Source organism: Myxocyprinus asiaticus, chromosome 16, assembly GCF_019703515.2.
Source record: "Myxocyprinus asiaticus isolate MX2 ecotype Aquarium Trade chromosome 16, UBuf_Myxa_2, whole genome shotgun sequence".
NCBI classification, from domain to species: domain Eukaryota; kingdom Metazoa; phylum Chordata; class Actinopteri; order Cypriniformes; family Catostomidae; genus Myxocyprinus; species Myxocyprinus asiaticus.
Window position 1 is genome coordinate 30,023,495 of NC_059359.1, and position 24,295 is coordinate 30,047,789.

General features: G+C 40.8%; 1 protein-coding gene across 5 annotated transcripts in view; it reads left to right on the top strand.

Annotated features, from left to right (window-relative positions):
* Positions 1–1,520: 1,520 nt before the first annotated feature.
* Positions 1,521–24,295, top strand: part of deptor (DEP domain containing MTOR-interacting protein) — a 61,999-nt gene continuing 39,224 nt past the window's right edge. The window contains exons 1-5 of one of the 5 annotated variants that reach the window (XM_051720037.1): positions 1,521–1,851; positions 2,214–2,308; positions 6,096–6,274; positions 6,783–6,906; positions 17,960–18,138. In XM_051720037.1, the coding sequence (XP_051575997.1) occupies positions 2,223–2,308; positions 6,096–6,274; positions 6,783–6,906; positions 17,960–18,138 (568 nt within the window). In that variant the 5' untranslated portion in view covers positions 1,521–1,851; positions 2,214–2,222. Of the gene's footprint in view, positions 1,852–2,208; positions 2,309–6,095; positions 6,275–6,782; positions 6,907–17,959; positions 18,139–24,295 lie in introns of all 5 variants that reach the window. The other 4 variants (XM_051720038.1, XM_051720039.1, XM_051720036.1 and 1 more) reach the window with 4 other exon arrangements.

Sequence of the window (24,295 nt, forward strand, 5' to 3'; positions counted from 1 at the left end):
ATTATATTCGATAGGTCTTTTACCACTGGGGGGTCTTTACCCCATTGTACCCTTTCATATAAAATCATGTTAGTAAACTTATTTACTAACATATTTCCTGTTCAAAAAATGTAAAAAAAATATTTTCTCTGTGTGTGTGGACATGTGCATGTCTGCCAGGGGCAGACTAGAAAGAGAAATCGGCCCAGGATTTTACATAGAAACTGGCCCAAAAGTTGTTGAGCGATGGGGAGTCTGGCCCAAAAGTCCCGGTTCTCCAGATGGCCAGTCCGCCCCTAATGTCTGCACAAACCCCGTTTCAGAGGAGAGTATGCAATCTGTGGGAAAGATGCAGTACCCAGTAAAGCAGGTGGGGAAGCTATAACACAGTATGGGAGGAGGGGCTAAATTTGAGAAAAAATTTAATATTTTTAGGTCAAATTTGATTAACAGATGTACAGAAAACTATTTAAAGCTGTATTACATCCAGAAAGTCTGAAGTTAAAAGGTCAAAACCGGTTCTTCCCATTAATGTTAAGACCAGGGACTAAAAACAAACTGTTTTTCCATTTCGGTTCTTTCTGAGCAGAAACGGTAATTTTTGTTCTGGTTCTAGTTCCAGCTTTCTGCTGCCTCTTGTCCAATTGGTAACCGGTTAGAAAATAATAAAAGAATGGTTAATAACGTAAATCTGTATCAATGCATCGTATATCTAACAGTAATTCAGTAAAGACTTGAAAATAACTGAGAAATGTACTTTTGACCTCAATAGTTTTGCTTGTATCTGGATTAAGCGTGCATGTATACGTAGTAATTATATATAGTTGTCTAAATGGTCTTCAGCATGTCACAGAAGGCTACATCTGCAATGTGCATTAAGGCAAAGAAATGTATGATGCAGCAGTTTCCTTCAGAAAATAAAGCATATGCTTATCATGTTCTACTAAAAAGAGAGAAGCTTTTGGGCAACAGGAAGTGGTGTAATTCCACAAATTTACTGTAATAAACCATTTAGACTTTGGTTTCATTAAAAAAATATCAGAATGTAATTAACCTACTATTAAACATTTACTAACATTTAAAAATAACGTTTTCACTCCGGAACAATTCAAAGCAAATTTTTTGTGTGTCTTTTTCGGTTTCCATTTTCGCTCCTTGGAACGTTTTCAGTCCCTGGTTAAGACAATGGAAGGAACAATTTGTTTAAATTGTTATTTCTCTTAAACAATTATATGGAAAACCCCCTTTTTTTAATTTTGTTTGTTTTGGTGGTCTAGACAAATCACATTGTTTGGATCCAGTACCAAAAACTAGCAGTATTTATAACATATGCTATTCTTTATTGTCCTGAGTCAAAAATGATCCTAGGACAAAAGGAGGGTTAAATATTAGGCTGTTTTGTTCAAACTGTACTGTATCTATTGTGCTGAGAAGAAATGACAGGATTTGCTAGGTATTGCTAAACAGAAGTGAGTTTTTCATAGTAAAGTGATGGGCCCCAGACTCCGCCCCTGATATGGTGAACTGCCCCAATGAGGATGGCCAAGTTGTCTCGCCCTAACATGGTCAGAAGCGTGCTTTCAGTGAAGAATAGTAAACAATCCACAATAGCATGAATAAATCCATCGGCCGGTGTCTGTCTCCAGGAATAACCAGCGGTATTGAAGCAGATTTTTTTGCTGTTGCTTCATGCATTTCAACACATGATTAGATGTAGGCTACTGAAGGCTGCAGGCTCTTGATGGAACACAAAAGGCACAAGTTATTGCGAATCGTTTTGGGCTACCAGCAACTGAATAATAGTGGCATCGCTGCTATCCCTTTAAAACTACAATCGAATTAATTTGAAGACCCTGCATCGGTCAAATTAAGGTAAATATTCGATGTTTTCGCCTTGTAAATCCTATGATTGTTTTGATGTACATTATGACTTAAGTGATTTAAATATTTCGTCAAATGCTTTACACGTACTGTTGAAAGCGTTTAACCATGCGGTTGTGTTGTTTTTCACTTATTTTATTAGACTAGCCAGTTTATGTCAAGCTCAAATATTTAGGCTGTCATAACAGTCATCATCGCGCCTCTCCCAATCTGGTCTGCTCAAAGGAGAGGCGTATTCTGAACACCCAATACAAACTCAGGCACGCTGTGCATGCCAATTTATTTCCCAAACAGCGTTTTTCCTCTGTAAAACATGATTCATATATGCTTGTTTCATTTCATGTGAAGAGCAGCTGTCAGAGATGGACGGCATTGCGAACACCATGCAGAAGAAGGCTGCTGAGCTGGAGCGCATGGCCGAAGTCCTCGTTACAGGAGAGCAGTTACGGTAGGAGTGGCTTGACACCCTCATATACTGTACAGTACTAGCGCGAGACGCGACGCAATAAAACTAGAAAGTCCAGTATAATCAGCGATGCTGTCTGTCTTGTCTACACACTGCTAGAGACCGTTTGCACCGAACACGTTTGCGTTCGTCCGCGCTGTTTTTCAGTTGTTTTCCGATGTAAACATGAGCTATAGACGGACGTCTTTGACCCTTGTGCCGCGTGTCGCTGTTTTTTCAGCGTCTCACGCCGGAGACGCCCGTCAAAAGACGTCTCGAGACACCTGCGCTGCGCTCAGCTCAGAAACATGTTTGGTCTGAACCGCACTTTACTTTGTCGCTTACAGTGTGGATCTGACTTTAGCTCTTTAAAACAAATCTATCATTGCAGATCTTTAAACAAGGAATACATCCAGAATAAAGCGCAGCTTTGCCCAGTTAGCTTATTGCGCAATTTGGATTAGAGTGGCCTAGATTTACAGTAGTCATATGATAGCATATGAAGACCTGCAGTTGTCACGCCCGTATATATTTATCATGCTCTTGTGTTTGCTAGGGAGAGTCTTTGGTACAGTACACACATGATGTGTTTGTTTGCAGTGGACCAAAATCATAATGTTATTATTATGCAATAAAGCATTTATGTTTGTGTCACTGTCCTAGAGATATCTCTTTCCAGTGAACTGTGACAGTGATAGTGAATGGAACATAAAGGTGTTTGGTCAATACAGCTGATTAATGATTGCTGAATTCCAGTACAGGACACAGAAGATTTTTCAGTGTGACCACATTTGGCTACTTTAGAAGGTTTTAATGTATTTTTTTTTTAAATTATTATTATTATTATTATTATCTTAAAGGGATAGTTCACCCAAAAATGAAAATTCTCTCATCATTTACTCACCCTCATGCCATCCCAGATGTGTATTACTTTCTTTATTCTGCTGAACACAAACAAAGATTTTTAGAAGAATATTTCAGCTTTGTAGGTCCATACAGTGCAAGTTAATGGTGACCAGACCTGTGAAGCTCCAAATATCATATAAAGGCAGCATAAAAGTAATCCATGCAAATCCAGTGGTTAAATCCGTATCTTCAGAAGCGATATAATAGTTCTTGTTTATACTATACATTTTTTTTATAGTAAAAAAGGATTTAAATATTGATCTTTTTCTCACCCAAAGTGATTGCATCACTTCAGAAGACATATATTAAACCACTGCAGTCTTATGTAGTACCTTTATGCTGCCTTTATGTGATTTTTGCAGCTTCAAAAGTCTGGTCACCATTCACTTGTACTGAATGGACCTACAGGGCTGAAATATTCTTTTAAAAATCTTCATTTTTGTTCTGCAGAAGAAATTAAGTCATACACATCTGGGATGACATGAGGGGGAGTAAATTATGAGATATTTTTAATTTTTGGAAGTATCTTGGAGAGTATTTTAATGTACCATGGTATTACCATCTGATACCATCACTGTACCATAGTACCTCCACCATACATTTTTGTAAGGAACACCTGTCATACATGACTATTGATGTCACATACACTGTCCTGAATGTGCATTTGTTTCAGGTGTGTTTCATAAGAATGATAAAGCATCTTCAACAGACCCCCTATATAAAGACAGCATTTGGTCAGTTTGGGTGACAGAAAGATTATATATCACTGTTGTGCTGGAACATCAGAACCACAGGATTACTGTTACAGGGTCTGCTATTGTAGGTCAAAGTTAACCAGTTTTGTCTGGAGATAGCAACTTCCCACCTTTCCATGCTACAGCTGACTCAGGTTTGTATAATCAGTAATAGGCTCACTTTTGACCCTGTCCCACTCAGGTATACCTGATTTATGGATTGTGGTGTCTGGTTTGCTTTACCCAATCCAGGTTTGCTGTGGGTAGTCAAAAGAGAGTTTAGTCCTGTTTAAAGACAGATTTAAATGAGAATGCATCTGGTGTAGCGGACACTTCATTCAGGCTATTATACGGTAATGTTGTGCCACGTGTCACACATTGCTCTATTGTTCAGTGTCAGAAAGTGCCAAAATGCACTTTATTGGTATGACCTACTGGCTACACACTGCCGGCACTCACACTCAGTAATGTGAGTCTTTGTTACAGTTCTCAGTCACTTGTCAGCCCTGTGCTATAGTGCCAACTGCTGTATGACTGCTTCTGGCTGATAACATAATTTGTTAAAATGCATACCTAAAATGAGTGTTAGGACAAGATATGATGAAAACTTCTAGCAATTATGGGGTGGGTAATGTTTTCCAACACACTTTGGGCACTTTATATTGTTTACTACTGTAGTTTATGTGGGTTGTGAACAAATTAAAGTTTGTTGCTGTGACTAACTGTCACAGTCCGTTCACCTCGTCAGGTTGGGGTTCTGCCTGACGGGATCATGGCAGTACCGGCCTGCCTCTGTGTTTTATATTCCCCCTTTGTGTGAGCGCACTGGTCCGGTTGTTTGGGACCGCCATGCGCGTGTTACCGCTGTGCGCTCTCCAGTGATGTCACGGTTCTGGCACCGTGACAGGTTGTGTGCTTCACCTGTTGAGGACCGTGGCATCTTTGTCCCTTATCTGTTTTGTCAAAGTGTGTTTATGTTTTGCCCTTATGTGTTTTCAGGTGTTGCTGGCATGCTGAATCAGCGTTTCCATGGGAACCCTGATTGTTTCCATGGGAACACTGATCATTACAACCTTCAGCTGCGAGCGACACCTGCCTCTTGTTTGTTCTTCTTTTTTAAACCCCCTCGTGTGTCATGGCCGATGTCGGATCATTGTGACTGTCACTGTGGTGTTAGTCACTGTCTACGTGAAGGTATTGTCTGCTGCCAATTATTAACTGTGCTATTTGTTTAGTTGGAGCGGGCTCGTGTGTTGGTTGGTGGCCTGCCTCTAGAGGTGAGGTTTCCCTTTAAATCACCTTCGCCTGTGATCATTTTCCCAGTTTTCCTGTGGAGGAGGATTCCTCGTTTCTTCCCGAGTGTCTGGGAAAACCGATCACCTGGGCTCTTTCTGTTGAATAATAAATCCAATTGAACTATTTCCTCTGCTTTTGGGTCCTGTCTTCCTACACCGTGACACTAATACCTAAGAGGTTTAAGTAAAGCAATTCAGTGCTATTAAGAGTAGCAATGAAAATAACCAAGGTTCGGCCTTGTCATACATTTTTTAATCTCATATTAAGCATTAAGTGAAGGGTGCAGCAAGACTTTTGCATGATATTAAATGACATAATTATGATGAATGCAATCAAACGAATTCAATTCAATGATGACGATAACAATTCCAAGACATAATAGACACAAAATTTAAATTGCCACTTGATTTTCTTTTACTCTTATAGGCTACTCTAAACAAATTACACATTTGGGGTTATACATGACCTGAAATATAAATCTGCATGTTATAGGAACAGGTTGCCTCCTTGTTTTAGGTCAATAGAGCTGAACAAGAGGGCACAACCAAATAAAACTGCTGGCCCCTGTATCTGTTTTCAGAACTTTCAGTTCTGTAGAACTTCTTTTTTGTAGATCAAATTTTTTAGGAAATCAGGGAATGGTGGATCTATTTAAGGCTGAATTTTAATGAATTGACCCAGGAAAGATTTATCTCTCTAAATATAGGTATGGAGGTCAGTTTTAAAAAGTATGTCGTGATGTTACAGGTTTTTTGTTAAAGTTTGACTTTCAATAAATGTAGGTTGCTAAATGAAGAATTCTTTCCAAGCAGGTGAGAAGTTGTCTCATGGTCTGATTTTCTGTTGTTTTCCAGGCTGCGGCTCCATGAAAGTAAAGTGATTAAAGACAGGAGGCATCATCTCCGCACCTATCCAAACTGCTTTGTGGCGAAGGAGATTATTGATTGGCTGATTGAGCACAAAGAAGCATCTGACAGGGACACTGCCATCAAGATCATGCAGAAACTTCTTGACCAGAGCATCATTCACCATGGTAGGTATTTTGTATGCCACAATTTTAAAAGGAAAGTTCACCCAAAAGTGTAAATTCCGTCATCAATTACTCACCATCATCTATTCCAAACTTTCCTTCTTCCATGGAACACATAATGTGAATTTTTTAAGAATATCCTGGCCACTCTTTTCAATTTAATGAAACTGAAAGGTGACTGAGGGCGGTCAAAATGATAAAAAGGCACCATATAAAAGTTTTTTATCAGACCACGTACCATGCCAGGGTATTCTTCAGTGATTCACCTTGTGCATCCCAAGTGAGAAAGTCATGTGGGTTTTGGAAAAACAAGTAAATGATTACAAAATTTTAATTTTGGGTTAACTGTTCCTTTAATAGTTTATGTCTCTACCAAGGAAACCAATTTGATCCTTAGCCCATAGCTTGGTACACTTGTTGCAATAGCTTTTTATGTCATGCAATGTATTGTTCACTTTTCAGCTACACTTAACCTACAACATAACATTTTTGAATTTGTTTGTCCTCACAGTTTGTGATGAGCACAAGGAGTTCAAAGATATGAAGCTGTTCTACCGTTTTAGGAAGGATGATGGAACATTTCCACTGGACAGTAAAGCCAAAGTTTTTATGAGGGGCCAACGAATATATGAGAAGTAAGCTCTTTAATCCTTCATTGAAATTCTAAGTGAAACTAGGTGCTCTATTTTCGTAATTGTGCAAAGCACAGCACTATGCGCTAAGACCATGTGCTACATCTTATCCAATATTTGTGAGAGCGCTAGATCTAAGTGCAGTTTTCATGCGAAGTGGGCCTGGGTGGGAGCGTTTGCGCTATGTGTGGGTGTATAAGCGTAAACTATGGGTGTATTGCATGGCAATGAAGTGCCGCAAAGTGCAATTTGCTATTTTCCTGAGAAATAGGTCATTGCGCTAAGACCAAGTCCAAATTCAGTAACTGCATTTGCAGTTTGGAGATTCCACCAGCAGGGGGTTATATATTTCATGCCCAAACTCTGAAAATATAGTGGAAAATCAAATTATGTCCATGTCAATCACTGTTGTAGCTGATTTATAAAGCAAAAATGTATGAGATTTGTGTTAAACTATCTATAGGTCATGGCTTATTTTTCAATTATTATTATTATTATTATGTTTGTGTTTACAGTTGTATTTATGATCTAATTTGTATTGGTATTTTTACACCTATTGTCGTAGAGTGATTTTTAAGTCACTGCAAAAGGGGCCAGTGGAAGAAGTTGGAGATAGTAAAATGTTTGGATTTGGTATGATTTGTTTTTTAACCACTTTGTTACTTTGATTATATTGTTGTTTCGTTTGAAGTGTAATTTGAATTTAGAAATGTTTTTGGTTTGATTGTTTCAATAAATGAATTTAATTTTAAAAAATCTAAATCGACCATTTGAACTGAAGTGCGTGCCGATACAATCACTGTTAATATTAACCACGATTTGTGTGTCAGTAGATAAAAATTGTTAATAATAATTACATTCTCTTTAATTTAACAGAGCCTACATCTATATCCTGAACCACATTTTCCATGTGTATAAAAGCAGCGTGTCACATTTAACAAGGACACAGTTAATGCACAAAATAATGTTAGTCCATATTTCTGTTCTTCTAATTCATTGCATACAGTCCATTTACACTACCAACTTCTTATGAATGTGCTGTCTTTGTTTATATCGCTGGTGCTAGAAGGAATGGACTATATAATAGGAGACAGACGCTGAAATAACTGGAGAAGAACCTCCGAATGAAATTGCATTTGACCCGATTAGCGCCTTGCTCATGCAATTTTGCCAAACTCACTTGCACCTAGACTTTTTGCATGCTTGCACGAAAATATCCAAACTTTATGGCCATGCTTATGACGTATGGTATAGCGGTGCGCTTAGTGCGAGTGCTCTTAAAATAGGGCCCTATATGTTGTGATGTCCTTATTTGCCAAAAAATATAGTCATGTTTTTCCTCTTCTTCTCATTCATTATTGAGCCAGTAGATATTGTTAATGACCAAGAGAGGTGGTTTCCAAGTGTTTTTCCTCCCCACTGATATATGCCTCAAAAACAGGATGTTTTTATGTTGTTTTTCATGTGTGACACAAGTCTGTACATATTGATTCTGAACATTTGGAAGCTTTCCGGAAAATGGACAGTATCCATAGAAACAGCAGTCTGAGTGTGCTTTGTTCCAGCTTGATCCATTTAGAAGTAGCTGCTTTACCTATAGTTTGTTGCCTGTTCCTGTATATCTGCACAAAACTACACCCTGTCCTCTTTAGAGATTTACTGTTTTTAAAAAAAAAAAAAAAAAAAAAAAATATATATATATATATATATATATATATATATATATATATATATATATATTTATCTAAAGAGGCAAAAATATCTCATACAAAAATCTTCATATATTTAGTAGTTTAGGAATTTATTAAATAGATCTCCACTAGTTGCAATTTGTTGAGAGACATATTTTGGTAGCAGACTAAGCAGTTTTGCTCTTTTAGAGTAACTTCCTTAATTTTTTTTTTTTTTTTTTTTTTTAACATTTCACTCATTTCAAACATGTCTTGCACTGTTACTAACAAACCAACATTTAAATGCAGCTAATTGTTTAATTGTAATAGTTAAGAAAGTAAATAGACATGCTTGGGAGAGTTGTCAAAAAATTGAAATAAGTAATTTATTAATTTGGAATAATATGTCATTTAGTAATCAGTAACTAATTAGTAATTAATTTATTAATGAGGAGTGCTTTGCATTCACTAAAATCCTCATTTATATTTTGAACCTCAGCTGACGGCATGTGCATCACAGTGCTTCAAGAAGCAGGTAATCTTCACATGCTCTTCTGGAGCTGCTTTCAGTGTGGTCCGCGGTGCGGCTAAGTGAGATTGTCGAAGTTCAGTTGAATGAGACAATCAAATGCGCCGTTCATTGTATGTTTGTTTGTTTTTTGGACATGGCACCATGGTATTTTTTGGAAGTACCTTGGAGAGTATTTTAATGTACCATGGTATTACCATCTGATACCATCACTGTACCATAGTACCTCCACCATACGTTTTTGTAAGGGACACCTGTCATACATGACTATCGATGTCACATACACTGTCCTGAATGTGCATTTGTTTCAGGTGTGTTTCATAAGAATGATAAAGCATCTTCAACAGACCCCCTATATAAAGACAGCATTTGGTCAGTTTGGGTGACAGAAAGATTATATATCACTGTTGTGCTGGAACATCAGAACCACAGGACTGGGTCTGCTATTGTAGGTCAAAGTTAACCAGTTTTGTCTGGAGATAGCAACTTCCCACCTTTCCATGCTACAGCTGACTCAGGTTTGTATAATCAGTAATCAGTAATAGGCTCACTTTTGACCCTGTCCCACTCAGGTATACCTGATTTATGGATTGTGGTGTCTGGTTTGCTTTACCCAATCCAGGTTTGCTGTGGGTAGTCAAAAGAGAGTTTAGTCCTGTTTAAAGACAGATTTAAATGAGAATGCATCTGGTGTAGCGGACACTTCATTCAGGCTATTATACGGTAATGTTGTGCCACGTGTCTCACATTGCTCTATTGTTCAGTGTCAGAAAGTGCCAAAATGCACTTTATTGGTATGACCTACTGGCTACACACTGCCGGCACTCACACTCAGTAATGTGAGTCTTTGTTACAGTTCTCAGTCACTTGTCAGCCCTGTGCTATAGTGCCAACTGCTGTATGACTGCTTCTGGCTGATAACATAATTTGTTAAAATGCATACCTACAATGAGTGTTAGGACAAGATATGATGAAAACTTCTAGCAATTATGGGGTGGGTAATGTTTTCCAACACACTTTGGGCACTTTATATTGTTTACTACTGTAGTTTATGTGGGTTGTGAACAAATTAAAGTTTGTTGCTGTGACTAACTGTCATAGTCCGTTCACCTCGTCAGGTTGGGGTTCTGCCTGACGGGATCATGGCAGTACCGGCCTGCCTCTGTGTTTTATATTCCCCCTTTGTGTGAGCGCATGGGTCCAGTTGTTTGGGACCACCATGCGCATTACCGCCGTGCGCTCTCCAGTGATGTCACGGTTCTGGCACCTTGCCAGGTTGTGTGCTTCACCTGTTGAGGACCATGGCATCATTGTCCCTTATCTGTTTTGTCAAAGCGTGTTTATGTTTTGCCCTTATGTGTTTTCAGGTGTTGCTGGCATGCTGAATCAGTGTTTCCATGGGAACCCTGATTGTTTCCATGGGAACGCTGATCATTACAATAATGTTTTGGGAAAAAAAAAATAATAATCATTTATCTAAAGAGGCAAAAATATCTCATACAAAAATCTTCATACTTTTAGTAGTTTAGGAATTTTTTATATAGATCTCCACTAGTTGCAATTTGTTGAGAGACATATTTTGGAAGCAGACTGAGCAGTTTTGCTCTTTTAGAGTAACTTCCTGATTTATTTATTTATTTATTTATTTTTTGCATTTCACTCATTTCAAACATGTCTTGCACTGTTACTAACAAACCAACATTTAAATGCAGCTAATTGTTTAATAATAGTTAAGAAAGAAGTAAATAGACATGCTTGGGAGAGTTGTCAAAAAGTTGAAATAAGTAATTTATTAATTTGGAATAATATGTCATTTAGTAATCAGTAACTAATTAGTAATTAATTTATTTATGAGGAGTGCTTTGCATTCACTAAAATCCTCATTTATATTTTGGCGGAAATTTGGTACAAACCTCAGCAGACGGCGCGTGCATCACAGCGCTTCAAGAAGTGGGTAATCTTCACATGCTCTTCTGGAGCTGCTCTCAGTGTGGTCCGGGGTGCGGCTAAGTGAGATGGTCAAAGTTCAGTTGAATGAGACACTCAAATGCGCCGTTCATTCCCTTCTTTGGACAGTGAATATGGTTGGAATTTAAAGTGCACAATTATCATGGTTACCTCAAATAACCACGGTTAGATAAATTAACTGCGATCAGACGATTATTTAAAAATCACTACAGGCCTACAATAGAGTCTGGTCAAGGGGGTCGTACCCTTTTTAAAAATGCATTTGACTGCTGATACAATGTCTATTGAAGATCTCTTTGCAAAATGGCTATAATTTTGGCCTTAACCTGACTAAAATGTCCCTAAATTAGCTTTACATTGAATTAAGCATAATGCAAGTATTTTTGGAACTATTTATTGAAATAATCTCTGCTGTCATATAGTGAACTGTCGAAACAAGGCCATAAATAATGAACCGATCTTGCTATTGCTTACAAGTCCAGAGCTGTTGTGTTCTATCTGCTGTCTTGTGTTTGCTCTGCGATTAAGAGCAGCATGAGACTGAGGTAGCAGCATGTTCCCTCTCTGTCCTGCTGCACAGTAGATGTTCCTCTATTGGTTGCTGTGCTCTTGCATAACAGGAAGATGAAGTCCAGCGGGAGACATCTGTCACACAAACCACCAGTGTGCTTTTATGTAATCTCCGTGGACACATTTGTGTTTGTGGTCAATATTTGCAGACTTTGCTGTAAAGGGGGCGATTAGGTTGGGTTTGCTTGCTGAAGACTGAGAGCTCTATCCTACTGATGGAGCATAAATATATCAAATGTTTTAAGAGTATGTGGAGTATCCAGTCTGACCATAACGAAATAATTACATAAGAAAATGGCCAGGAATATTTTGTGACCTGTCACTAAGCAACCGTGATTAGCCATTGTTGTTATTGTTTACCTCCCCGTTCACAGCATTGCCTTCCTGGTAACTAAGGGTAGCAGAGATTATTAAAAGCGTTGTGTGCCAGTTTTCTCAACACTTTGGGCTTGGGTTACTTCTGTAAAACCATTAGTGTAAAAAAGAACAAACAAAGGCTTTCTACAGGAGGATGTCACCTTAAATAGCTTTAAGACCTTCCTGCTTTGATGCTATTCAGATTGTTCCTTTTTGGCCTAAAGGAGATGCTTGATATTCTAAAACCCCTAATTAGCATTTGGTTTACTTTACTCATAGATTTCTGCATCACGGTCTGTGTAGGGCTGGGGTTCTCAGCTCGGGACAACATTTTTATTGTTGGGCCCCCTCTCTACTGGGCCCAATGTGCAGTTGTATTTGAGCTACAGTGGTTTTTGTGTAGTCGACCTACAGTCTTCATCTGTCTCTACAAGAATACTGTATACTTACACATTGCATAATCGAATACTCAAAGGAAGGACTACAAATACAGTGGGTTAAAAACACGTTGCACGTCACCTGCCTTTCGGAGCATATGCACAACGGCGAGGCCAATTGTGGTCCGATTACTGAGCATACATGCTGGATGAAGCCGAGCTACAATCACATTATCTAGGACTATTAGTCCAACTTAAACAAGACAAATTATTGTTTAAGTCCGACTGAGGTTGCTAAGGTCAGTCATTTTGTATGAATGCTCAACTTTAAACAGTTTGATATCACAGTTTGAATTGAAAGGCACAAGAATAGACTTACTGTGTAAATGGTGGGAGAGCCAGTGAATTTTTGTTCTTCTATCTTTTGTTTTTGGAAAACGCACATTTCCCTTATCACTTGTATCTCCCCAGGCAACCTCTATTTAGCCTTGGTTGGGTGCTAACAGGTAAACAGTATTTCTTTGTGAATGCATTGACGCACATGAAAGTGTATATGCATTTTCACCAGTCAGCAGCTCTCTCTGAATAGAATGTTACATTACTTGAAAGTTCTGTTGCTCTTCTTTTGTTGACATATTTAGCAGTGCTGTTTGATCTTTGACCTTGTTTTGATGACATGCAGATCTCTTTACGAGTCATGCCTGTTTTGAAGTGAATGATATCATGGCTTTACTTACATTCAGGGTTCCCATGGCCATGGAAAATGTGCGGTTACTCATGTAAACTCAGTTCCCTGAGAAGAAGGGAACGAGACATTGCGGTAAACGCTTTTGGGGAATTCCTTCTCCGACGACCTAGTTGAAGCCCTTGTATAATAACACCAATCTTATGATTGGCAATGGTGTTTGAGCCCTGCGCCTTTAGGCGCACAGTTGGCCTATATAAGCGGGTGAACAAACACCATTTCTTCAGAATTTTCTGACTGAAGGACAAGAACACATCGCTCGTACCTCAAAACTCTGAAGTAGTAGTGCGGCTAGGTTTCGCAATGTCTCATTCCCTTCATCTCAGGGAACCTTGGTTACATGTGTATCTGGAGACGTTCCCCATAGATTCAGTTCACTCGTCATTGTGGTAAATGCTTTTGGGGAACAGAGACCCATCACACCGCACTACAGGACATCATACCCGAGAGATGCACCAGGGTATAAACACTTGTAAAAGAATATGTATATGAGGTCACGGGCCCACCGGGCGGTGACTTATTACAACATATTTCAAGTGTAGAATAATGAATAACCCCACATGGTGACAACACCTCAGCCCATAATAAGGAGCTCAGACTCACCTGCTGGTTTTGGAATATCAAGCTCTCTAGACAGAGAGGACTCGCAAAGCGATGGATGCCACGTCTAGGTTATAAAATCTCACAAATGTATTCTGTGAAGACCATCCTGCTGCAAGGCATATATCCTGTAGGGATACACTGTTTGTCCATGCCCATGAAGACGTCATGCCTCTGGTTGAATGCGCTTTCACACCAAGGGCATCTCACACCCTGTGATTCATAAGCGAAGGCAATCACATCAGCGATCCAGTGAGAGAGCCTTTGCTTGGAGACAAACATGTGTTTTGTGCTTCCTCCATAACAAACAAAGAGCTGATCCGACAGTCTAAACTGGCGGGTGCACTCCACATACATGTGTAATGCCCACAAAGGGCATGGATAGAAGCTTAGGCACATAGCTTTTATGGGTTGACGGTGGCTTTTGAAAGACCCAGCCCAAATACCAGGCATGAGCTGTCAACCAACAGCACCTGCATATCACCCACCCGTTTAACTGAGGCCAGAGTCAATAGGAGTGCGGTCTTAGAGAAAGCACACGCAGCTTAACATATTCCAATGGTTCGAACGGGGGGCTTGTGAGTGCCTTCAGCACCAGGTTTAAATCCCAGGCTGGGACTGTAGCAGGGCAAGGGGGTTTAGGCACCTCGCTCCCTTGAGGAACTGAAAAATAGAACATGTGTGCCCATGGAGGAGCCAGCCTGCGGGGCATGGTATGTTGACATAGTTACTACCTAAGCATCAATGTGGTGAGATCCGTGTCCAGCCGCTCTTGGAGGAATGCAAGGATCTCTACTATGGAGCAAAACACCACATGAAGAGCACCAATTTGTAAACACATGCCACTTAGCGCACAGAGGCATCTTGCGGACAGCAATGTAGCTTGCAGAATGACATTCAACCCAGTGGGGCATGGCATTTATGTAAGCTACCACTGACATGTTGTCCAATTGAATCATAACGTGGTGATTCGCTACCTCAGAATGCAAAGCCTTCAAGGCTGAGAGACAGCTAGTATTTCCAGACGACCGAAGTGCAAGGTCCCAAAGGCTGGGCGCCCACCACACAGTGCACCTCAGCCTGCGCTGAACGCATCTGTGGGTACCACCTTTTGCCAGAAGACCTGACCCAACATGATGCTGTTAAAAGGTTGGAGCTGTCCAAGGTGCTAGAGCAGCCAGACAGCGGCGAGTTATGTCAATACACATGCGCCCCATGGAGCCAGGCGTGCCGCCAGCATTGGAGAGGTCTCATGTAAAAGACCTAACAGTGCTTTTCACCCAGTTTGACATTGCCATTTGTACAGCCTGGGCCTCAGAGTAGTAAATTCCTGTGCTCGCACAACAGAGCCTCTGATCGGGCTATTAATAGCCCATCATAGAGGTAGTTCAAAATGTGCACGCTGCTTAGCTTCAACGGAGAGAACGCTGCATCGATACACTTCGAGAGTGTGGAGAGCCAAGGAAAGGACTCTGAGTTAATAAGCTGTTCCCTCAAATGCGAATCTTAAAACAGCCTGAGATGAGGTGCAACTCATACATGAAAGTACGCATGCATCCTTTAGATCTGTTGACGCAAATCAGCCCGAGGGCAGATGCGCGGTAAGATCTGTTTTTGATATTCTGTTTATTCCAGAATGGAAGACATCGGCTATAGAACCTTTGTGTATACAGCAGTTCAGAACAATCTCTATCATGTTCCCTGTGAGGAGATTGTAAGTTCCTGCTCGCAACATAGATGACAGAATGCCGTAAGCTAGATAACGGGTGTCCTTTATTTAAACAAAACACACAGCAGCAACATTCTGTGTAATGGGGGGAGAGAAATGAGAATGTTTGTGTGTCTCTTGAAGGCATCACAAGCACTTTTCTCTTTTTTGAAAGAATCATTCTTTATTTAACACATCACACGGAAACAAAATTTCATGTAACATCCTGACAAACTCTGGCATAGAATGAGCAGCGTGTGAATGTGTGTGCGCATCTCTTGCGCATCTCTTGCAACAAGCACTTTTTTTGTGTGTGAGAACATTGGTTGTGTGAACATAACACATAGAAACACGTTTGTGTATCATCTCAGTGACCTACTGAGCAGCATATGCAACTAGCACATATCTGATTTTTATGAAAACATTGTTAATGTGAACACAATACACAGAAACAGCCTGCGTGAAGCCTCCCGGTGAACACCAGCGGGGAGGGGAAGCGAACAGCATGTAAATGTGTGTGTGTGTCGAGCATGTGGGGCACAAGCAGATGCAAAAAGCATGTTCTCTATTGTGAGAAAATTGTTTATGTGAAAATCATCACACAGAAACAACACACATGCAATCTCCCAGCGAACTCCGGTGAGGAGGGGAAGTGAACAGCGTGTAAATGTGCATGCGTGTCGAGCACATGCAACGCACGCAGACGCAATCAGCACTTTCTCTATTGTGTGATAACATTGTTTATGTGAACACAACACAAAGGAACACACTTGTCTACCATCACGGCTTACCCAGCGGGGATGAGTAACATGTGAATGTGTGCGTCTCGACAGCGAGCGCATTTCTGATTTTTTTAAGAACAAAACACACAGAAACACATTTGTCTATCATCCAGTAATACCCAGCGAGGATGAGCAGCATATGAATGTGGTGTCTTGCAGCGAGTGCATTTCTGTTTCTTGTGAGAACATTCTTTATTTGAACATAACAAACTATTTGATGGCTGTCTTTGGTGGAGCCGGAGCAGTGGGGACGGGTTTTCTGCCAGGCGCTGATCTGAAATAGAGCAGTGAGTCATCAGACTTTTTTTTTGAGTCACTGGTGACTTTTTGTGACTCACAGCACCATCTTGAGGCAACCACGAAATTTCGGGTCACGTCCATGACTCTGTCATGGCACGTATCAGCTTGAGTCGATGGCTGGTTTTGAACCGCGGTCCTCTGACTCTAAGGCCAACACTTAATGAGGCGAGTTAACACACTAGCCAGATCTCCATGAAGAATGGCGCTGCCCTTTGAGATGCAGTCATTTGACAGCGGCCGGACTGCAGGACTCATCCAGGTGAGATATTTTGGCTCAACTGGAGGGGACCACTGTAAAGCGAGATCCTCAATCACCCGTGAGGGGACACGAATCAGCACTTACCAGTGGCATGCGCACACTCCTCACCCTCACTAGGGGAAGGGACGGTGACATCCTCCGTGGACCACTCACTCATATTTGATGTTGTGAAGGACATGACGTCATCCCCATCATCAGAACCACCAATGTGATAAGGCCATGCACTCCGATAGAGGGCCGGAGCTCATCGTGCGTATACTGTACTGGCGTGGACGCTACATCGGAAGGTCGAGGGGATTGTGGGGCTTGCGCCGGCGTGGGATCTTCCTCGATCTCATCCAACTCAACCTCATGGCCCTGCCGTGCCTCCCTGTGTGAACCCTCGGGATCTAACACAGAGGAGGTGGGTGGGAGGGCGCAGGAGGCGGGATCATCCCTCAGAACGAGGGCGATCCTTGAGCATAGCGTCCAGAGACTGTGCCCTTGCAGTGAGGGCTGTCTGTCTCTATGAGAGCTGCATTGGCATGGATGTGGCCCAGGCAGCGAACGCAGCTGTCATGTTGATCTGAAGGAGCGATGTGTCGATCGCATGAACACTTGCGGTACGACATCTTTAAAAAGACATGTACACACAACCGGCTCTTTTTCGAGTGTTTATCGAGTATATATATATATATATTTCAAAGGATACAGCTCCTGTCAGAATGCTGCAGGAAGCGGGTAGGTGTATCACTGAGGCGAAGAACCCGATGCCAGTGGCGAGGCGGAGAGACTCTTCGCCGGAACACTAGAGGGGGCAGGTGAATCTTTCGCTGCTTGCACTGAGAGTCCTGATGCGTCTGCAGGGAAGTTCAAGACGAGATGATTGTCGTAGTCAAGATGAGACAATTTCGATCTTGAAGGAAGAAAATTCTGAAGAAATGGTGTTCATGCACCCGCTTATATAGGCCATCTGCGTGCCTAAAGTGGCGGGGCTCAACACCATTGCCAATCATAAGATTGACGTTATTATACAAGGGCTTCAACTAGGTCATCGGAGAAGGAATTCCCTAAAAGCGTTTACCGCAATGTCGAGTGAACTGAATCGATAGGGAACCTGAAAATATGAGGGAATTTTGATATTGTGTTTTCCTGTACATTAGATATGATATGAGTTACACATGTTAACACACATGCTCTCTCACTCCTCAGGTTGATGAACACTGAAAACACCCTTCTGCAAACCCGTGAAGAGGAGGGTGTGTCATATGAGCGGACACTGGTGGCCTCAGAGTTTATAGACTGGCTGCTGCAGGAGGGTGAAATGGCCACCAGGGAGGAGGCTGAGCAATTAGGATGCAGACTGCTGGAGCATGGCATCATACAGCATGGTGAGCATATGGGCAGAATCCAATCCTAAAGCGATAGTGACGCAGCTTACTATATACAAGTGAAGTTCAAAGTATCTAAAATAGGGATGTCCCAATACTGATACTTGTACTCGTAAAAATGCTCCAATACAAAACCTGACGTATGAATGTCATTCTCTAAACATTCAGTGCACAAATTAAAATCACGTTATGTCCTTGTGTGATTATTGAACCGCAAAGGCTGCAATTTAATGAGATAAATAAAAAGTTTGCATGTGCTGCACGCTTCAAAGTGAATGTGTGTAGCCGTTGTTGTGCAGACACTGGCTGCTCATTCCTTTCAGAGCTCCTTGGCTCATCCATGAAAATCACCTTCATGAGCATTGTGCACTCTGTTTGTAACAGATGACAGCGAGCAGGGTGATAATTCACTTTGTAGCATGAGGCACATACAGACTGCATATTTATTTAATTAAATAGCAGCATTTTGCGGTTTAATAATAACATTAAGGGTTTATTCCATTTAGATGCCCTATAGAGCGCAACAGTCTGGTTCCGGAAGTAAAAATCCCATTCATTTATCCCATAGACAAACTGATTTTCAACAATAATTGATAAACCTTTAAAGAGAGACCTATGATGAGCTACAAGGTAACTTGTTCATCGATGGTATATGCTCCTGTTGAAGCCATTAGTCTGCATTATCTCAACTTTATTGTTTAAAAATCATGTTTGATAGTGTAATTCATGGTAAACAACTACATTGCTCATGGTACAGCAGACAAAGATCCACCAATCAGAGAACCGCTGCCAACGAAACCCGCGAAAACGTGCATCGGAGCAACCGCGTGCTCCCATGATGCACTGTCTCCCTTCACCCTTAAACTACTTATATGTTTGCACATATTGGGATATTTTGTAATAAACGTAAAATATATTGTTTCTATATTTATAATCAACAACCTAAAATCAATAGTTTTATATATTCCCATCGTTTTTTATTCAATGATATCATTCGCAATGCTTCATGGGATTATAGTTCATGCCCTCATGAAAGACGGTAAGTACACAGCCTTGTACCTTTGTCTTCATGTCTGATTTTCAAATACATTTTTGCCTCAAAACAAAGTTCGTGATTCACCTCAGAGCTGGTTGGTTTGGTTCATGGCTCACAACTCTTTTATGAAGGATTTTATTAAAAGCCTATGGAAGAAATTAATGGGGAAAATACTTCCAGAACCCAGACAGCTGAAAAAGTGGGCAGGCACTGTTGCCAGTGCTTAATTTGTAAATGAAGCATTGCGTAGAGACCAGTGCTGATGAACCAATCTAAGTTTTCCCAGATCACACAATGACGTCACTAAATGCTGACCCATGGATCGCAAGAGTATAATAAGTATGTATATGCAATGCAGGGACCCCAACCCCAATCTGACCGACATCTCAAATTATTCTGTGACCTATAAATTAGGCTTATGGAAATGCATTTCATTTCATTTTCATTAAATCTACTAAAGCACCCACCCCTGGAGTCATGAGTTCGAATACAGGGTGTGCTGAGTGACTCGGTTGGCCCAGTTGCTAGGGGGGGTAGAGTCACATGCGGTAACCTCCTCGTGGTCGTGATGAGTGGTTCTCGCTCTCAATGGGGCGCATGGTAAGTTGTGCGTGGATCGCAGAGAGTAGCATGAGCCTCCCATGCTGTGAGTCTCCGCGGTGTCATGCACAATGAGCCACATGATCAGATATACACAGATTGACTGTCTCAGAAGCAGAGGCAACTGAGACTTGTCCTCCCCCACCCGGATTGAGGTGAGCAACCATGCCACCACGAGGACCTACTGAGTAGTGGGAATTGGGCATTCCAAATTGGGAGAAAAATGGGAGAAAAAAATCTGCTAAAGCACAGAATTGTTTATACAGTGTATGAGTATTATGAACTATTGACATCCAATTTAGTGCCACGGGAAAAGAAAAAAAATCACTCACCAAGCCTAATCTTCAAGAAGATTACTAGATACTAGATATGGGAATTGAACTGACAGACCTGAAGAGCTCGTTCAGTTCATTTGAGACCTGTTGTCCATAACTGTCTTTGTACTCCCTGTAAGCTCGCAATACAACTCAGAGACTGTCAATCCGAAAACGCTTGCAAAGAGTCTCAACTTCACTCTCTCCATAAAGCGCCCCTGTGTTTTCAGGCCAGTACTGGGGATAGAGCACTTTCAACTCCTCAATCATCTTGATGTACCCTGTTATGTCTGGTACTTGTCCACCTTCACACAATAAACGTTTCTCCACATTCCTTGTAACAGTCTTGAAAAACTCCTTTTGATCGATCATCCTGTAACTGGATTTTCCCGTTTTCAACATGACACCTTGGATGGAATTCTCTTGCATTGCACTTTGGCTTATTACTAGTGTCGCCCAGGCTGAGCTGACATAGCGTCAAACAGCATTTGTCGTAGAATGGATTTGTGCATTAATTATTGTACGTTCTCTTTGTGCATCACGCATCAGTCCCAAATTGTTAATAAAGGCATGAGAGGGGGGCCTGGGTAGCTCAGTGGTAATGACGCTGGCTACCACTCCTGGAGTTCGCTAGTTCGAATCCCAGGGCGTGCTGAGTGACTCCAGCCAGGTCTCCTAAGCAACCAAATTGGCCCAGTTGCTAGGGAGGGTAGAGTCACATGGGGTAACCTCCTCCTGATCGCTATAATGTGGTTCGTTCTCAGTGGGGCGCGTGGTGAGTTGAGTGTGGTTGTCGCGGTGGATGGCGTGAAGCCTCCACACGTGCTATGTGTCCATGGCCACGCGCTCAACAAGCCACGTGATAAGATGCGTGGGTTGACGTGGAGGCACCCGGACTGAGGCGAATCACTACGTGACCATGAGGACTTAAAAGCACATTGGGAATTGGGCATTCCAAATTGGGAGAAAAAGGGGAAAAATGTTGGAGTTGGCATCAGTTCATCCTCTGAAGTCTGTCGTAAAGACTGAAGTGATGTCTGGCTAGCACCGACTGTAGTTTGTCATCATCACGTAGCAGTGGAGTCCGACACCAATCAGGAACGGAGCTGGATCTGGACGGCTCTGGTATGAATCCCGAAGTTAAGACAGGGAAACCAATAGAATAATAATAACGTAGATGCCATTCAATTTATTGCAGAGTTATAGATTATGAGAAATGTTTCTGAGAAATGTTTCTGGTTCCAGCAGACCTAACTAAAGCAGCCTAATTGTAAGTTGATGGATAAATTAGGTGTATGCCTGGCTAAATAGATGAGTCTTTAGTCTAGACTTAAACTGAGTGAGTGTGTCTGCATCCTGAACAGTGTTAGGGAGACTATTCCATAGTTTTAGAGCCAAATAGGAAAAGGATCTACCTCCTTTTGTGGATTTTGATATTCTAGGAACTATTAACAGGCCAGAATTTTGTGATCGTAATGAACGTGATGGAATATAGCGTGGTAGAAGGTCACTTAAATACTGTGGAGCTAGACCATTCAAAGCTTTGTATGTAAGAAATGTAGCCGCGATCAGTTGATAAGAGCAAGTCATTTATAACTCTGATAAGTGCAGTCTCTATACTGTGATGGGGCCTAAATCCTGACTGAAATTGTTCATATATACCATTTCTCTGTAGAAATGAACATAGTTGGGAGGACACTACCTTTTCTAGTATTTTTGACATAAATGGGAGATTTGAAATCGGTCTATAATTAGCCAATTCACCAGGATCAAGCTGTGGCTTCTTAATAAGCGGTTTGATAACTGCCATTTTAAAGTTTCTTGGGACATGTCCTAAGGATAGCAAGAAGTTAATAATATTAAGAAGAGGTTCTGAGATTACAGAGAATACCTCTTTTAAGAGCTTAGTTGGTATTGGATCTAACAGACTGTGACGGAAGGGCAGTGTCTCCCTTCTGTGGTGTTAGTCAGACCGGTGGCGCCCCGAGGAGGAGGGCGCAACCGGGCTGTGATGGTGCACGGCTGGCGCTGAAACAGCTGATCAGCGGGAGAGTGAGATAAGGGTCAGCTGGAGACGCCGGTTCGAGAAAGAGAGACGCATGTGGCCGCATTGCATGTGTGTCTGTGTTTGTTTGTTTATGTTTGTTTTAAGTTCATTTATATCATCAAAGTTTATGTTGACTGTTCACCCAGTTCTCGCCTCCTCCTTGCCCATCCTTTATCTGTTACACTCACCTTTTAAGTCATTTTTATTGGAAATTCTGTTTGAAGCGATCTTACAGCATGGCTATCATGATTATACTCCTTGCAAAGTGCCGTTCGGAGGCTGATTTATCCCAGTTGAAACACAGGGTATGTCATGTAGTGATCTGGTTTTGCGAAGGTGGGAAGCTACCATCAAAAACACACAGAAACTGAAAGGGCTTCACTCCAAAATAAAAGCTTCCGCCAAAATATAAGCTTAATTTAAATGGAAAAAATGGTGTCAAAAATATATTACTACTATTTAGTTATGTAATATTCACTGTAATACTACTACTACTACTACTAATAATAATAATAAATCAATAGTAATTGTATTATATTTAAGCAATATCTCACATCTGTGATGATCTGTTATGCATCACTTCTCCAACTCCAATGTTTGGATTGTGCTATGAGGTTCTGTATAAAAGCATTTCATTTGATAAAAATAATACAATATTATGTTGAAAATTAATTGTCCTATTTTCATTTGATTACATTTTTAATGAATTCATTTATTTAGGCACCATTTTGATGATAAAATTTAAATAAACTTTTGATATGGGATTCAGAAAAAAAAAAACAGGTATCAAAGTCAGTGAGTACAGAAAAGGAGGTATCAGTACTTGTACTTGTTCACCAAAAAATGGCATCGGGGCATACCAAATCTAAAGTATTATGTGCTTTGTGATGCTTATATTAGTTGGAGATAGATTAGCTGCAGATGGATAGATGGATGGTCAGGCTCAAGTACTTCATACTTCAAAAGTTCCACAGCATACATTTAAATAATTGTACAGTATCAAGTAATACATAAAACAAATATATAAAAGGATTGTTGGGTCATGCCTCTGCATTACTGGTGTGAATGTTTAGAGGAATGTTGTGTCACCACTGTGACCCAACAAACAAAAAGACTCTTTGATGGTCAGCAACAGATGGACATACCTCTGACCAGGCAACAGCAAAACAAGCCTCTTACTGTCTGGACAACATATGCACAAAAGGATTCACATTCATAATATACAGCCATGCACTTAAATACATGCCTGCACAGTGCACACACATACTATACACAGTGACAACAATTGAAAAGAGTTATACCCTTCAGTCACACACAAACAGTCACACGCAAACAAGCACCATAAAGGTCTGTTAATGGATTCAGTGTGCTTGTTTGACAGCACCTTTCCTGTCTGATTTCTGCTTACTGTGAGTAATCTGCTGCAGGCATCATAGGCTCTGACCTCTCTCATGGGCTCAGTCAGCTGATTAATTTAACAGTGCTGTCTAGTTTATATTCTGTAATTCACTAATCTCAGTGCCTTTGGCACTTTTTAGTTGTTATTTGGTTTGTGGTGTCATCTCTCAAATTAAACATTACTTACAATAATTTTACAAATGTATTAATTTATCAAGAAGTCATAGTTTATTTATTTATAGGGTCACATATTACAACACAGAGCACACAGCACACAGACCAAGCCCTGTCAGACATTTTTAACTTTAATGTAGTACTGAGATATTACATAGAAAATCACAAAACCACACCGTTACTGAACAAAGTCCTGTACCCAGACATGAATTTCGCTGACGCACTGTATTTGGATTGGTATTATAGTCAATCAACACTGTAACACACACACGGATCAGTCATGACAGACCATCTTTGAAAATCTGCCATTTAAAACCAACAGATCAGTGAAAAAACAGGTGATTCTATTCGTTTTGTCCACAGGGGGTTGGACAAAGGATATGATAGAATGAAAGGATAGGATGCCTTTTCTGCTATTCTGTAACTTCTGCACTATTTTAGCCTTTAGCTGTCAGCAGTAAGCCCCCTGACACACATTTGTGTTGAATGTGTTGAGCTAAATCGTGAAAAGCTCTGCACTGTTTCAAGAATCACATGTAAATAAGTTGTCAAGAGTTGCTCTGTACAGTTATATGATGAATAAGCATT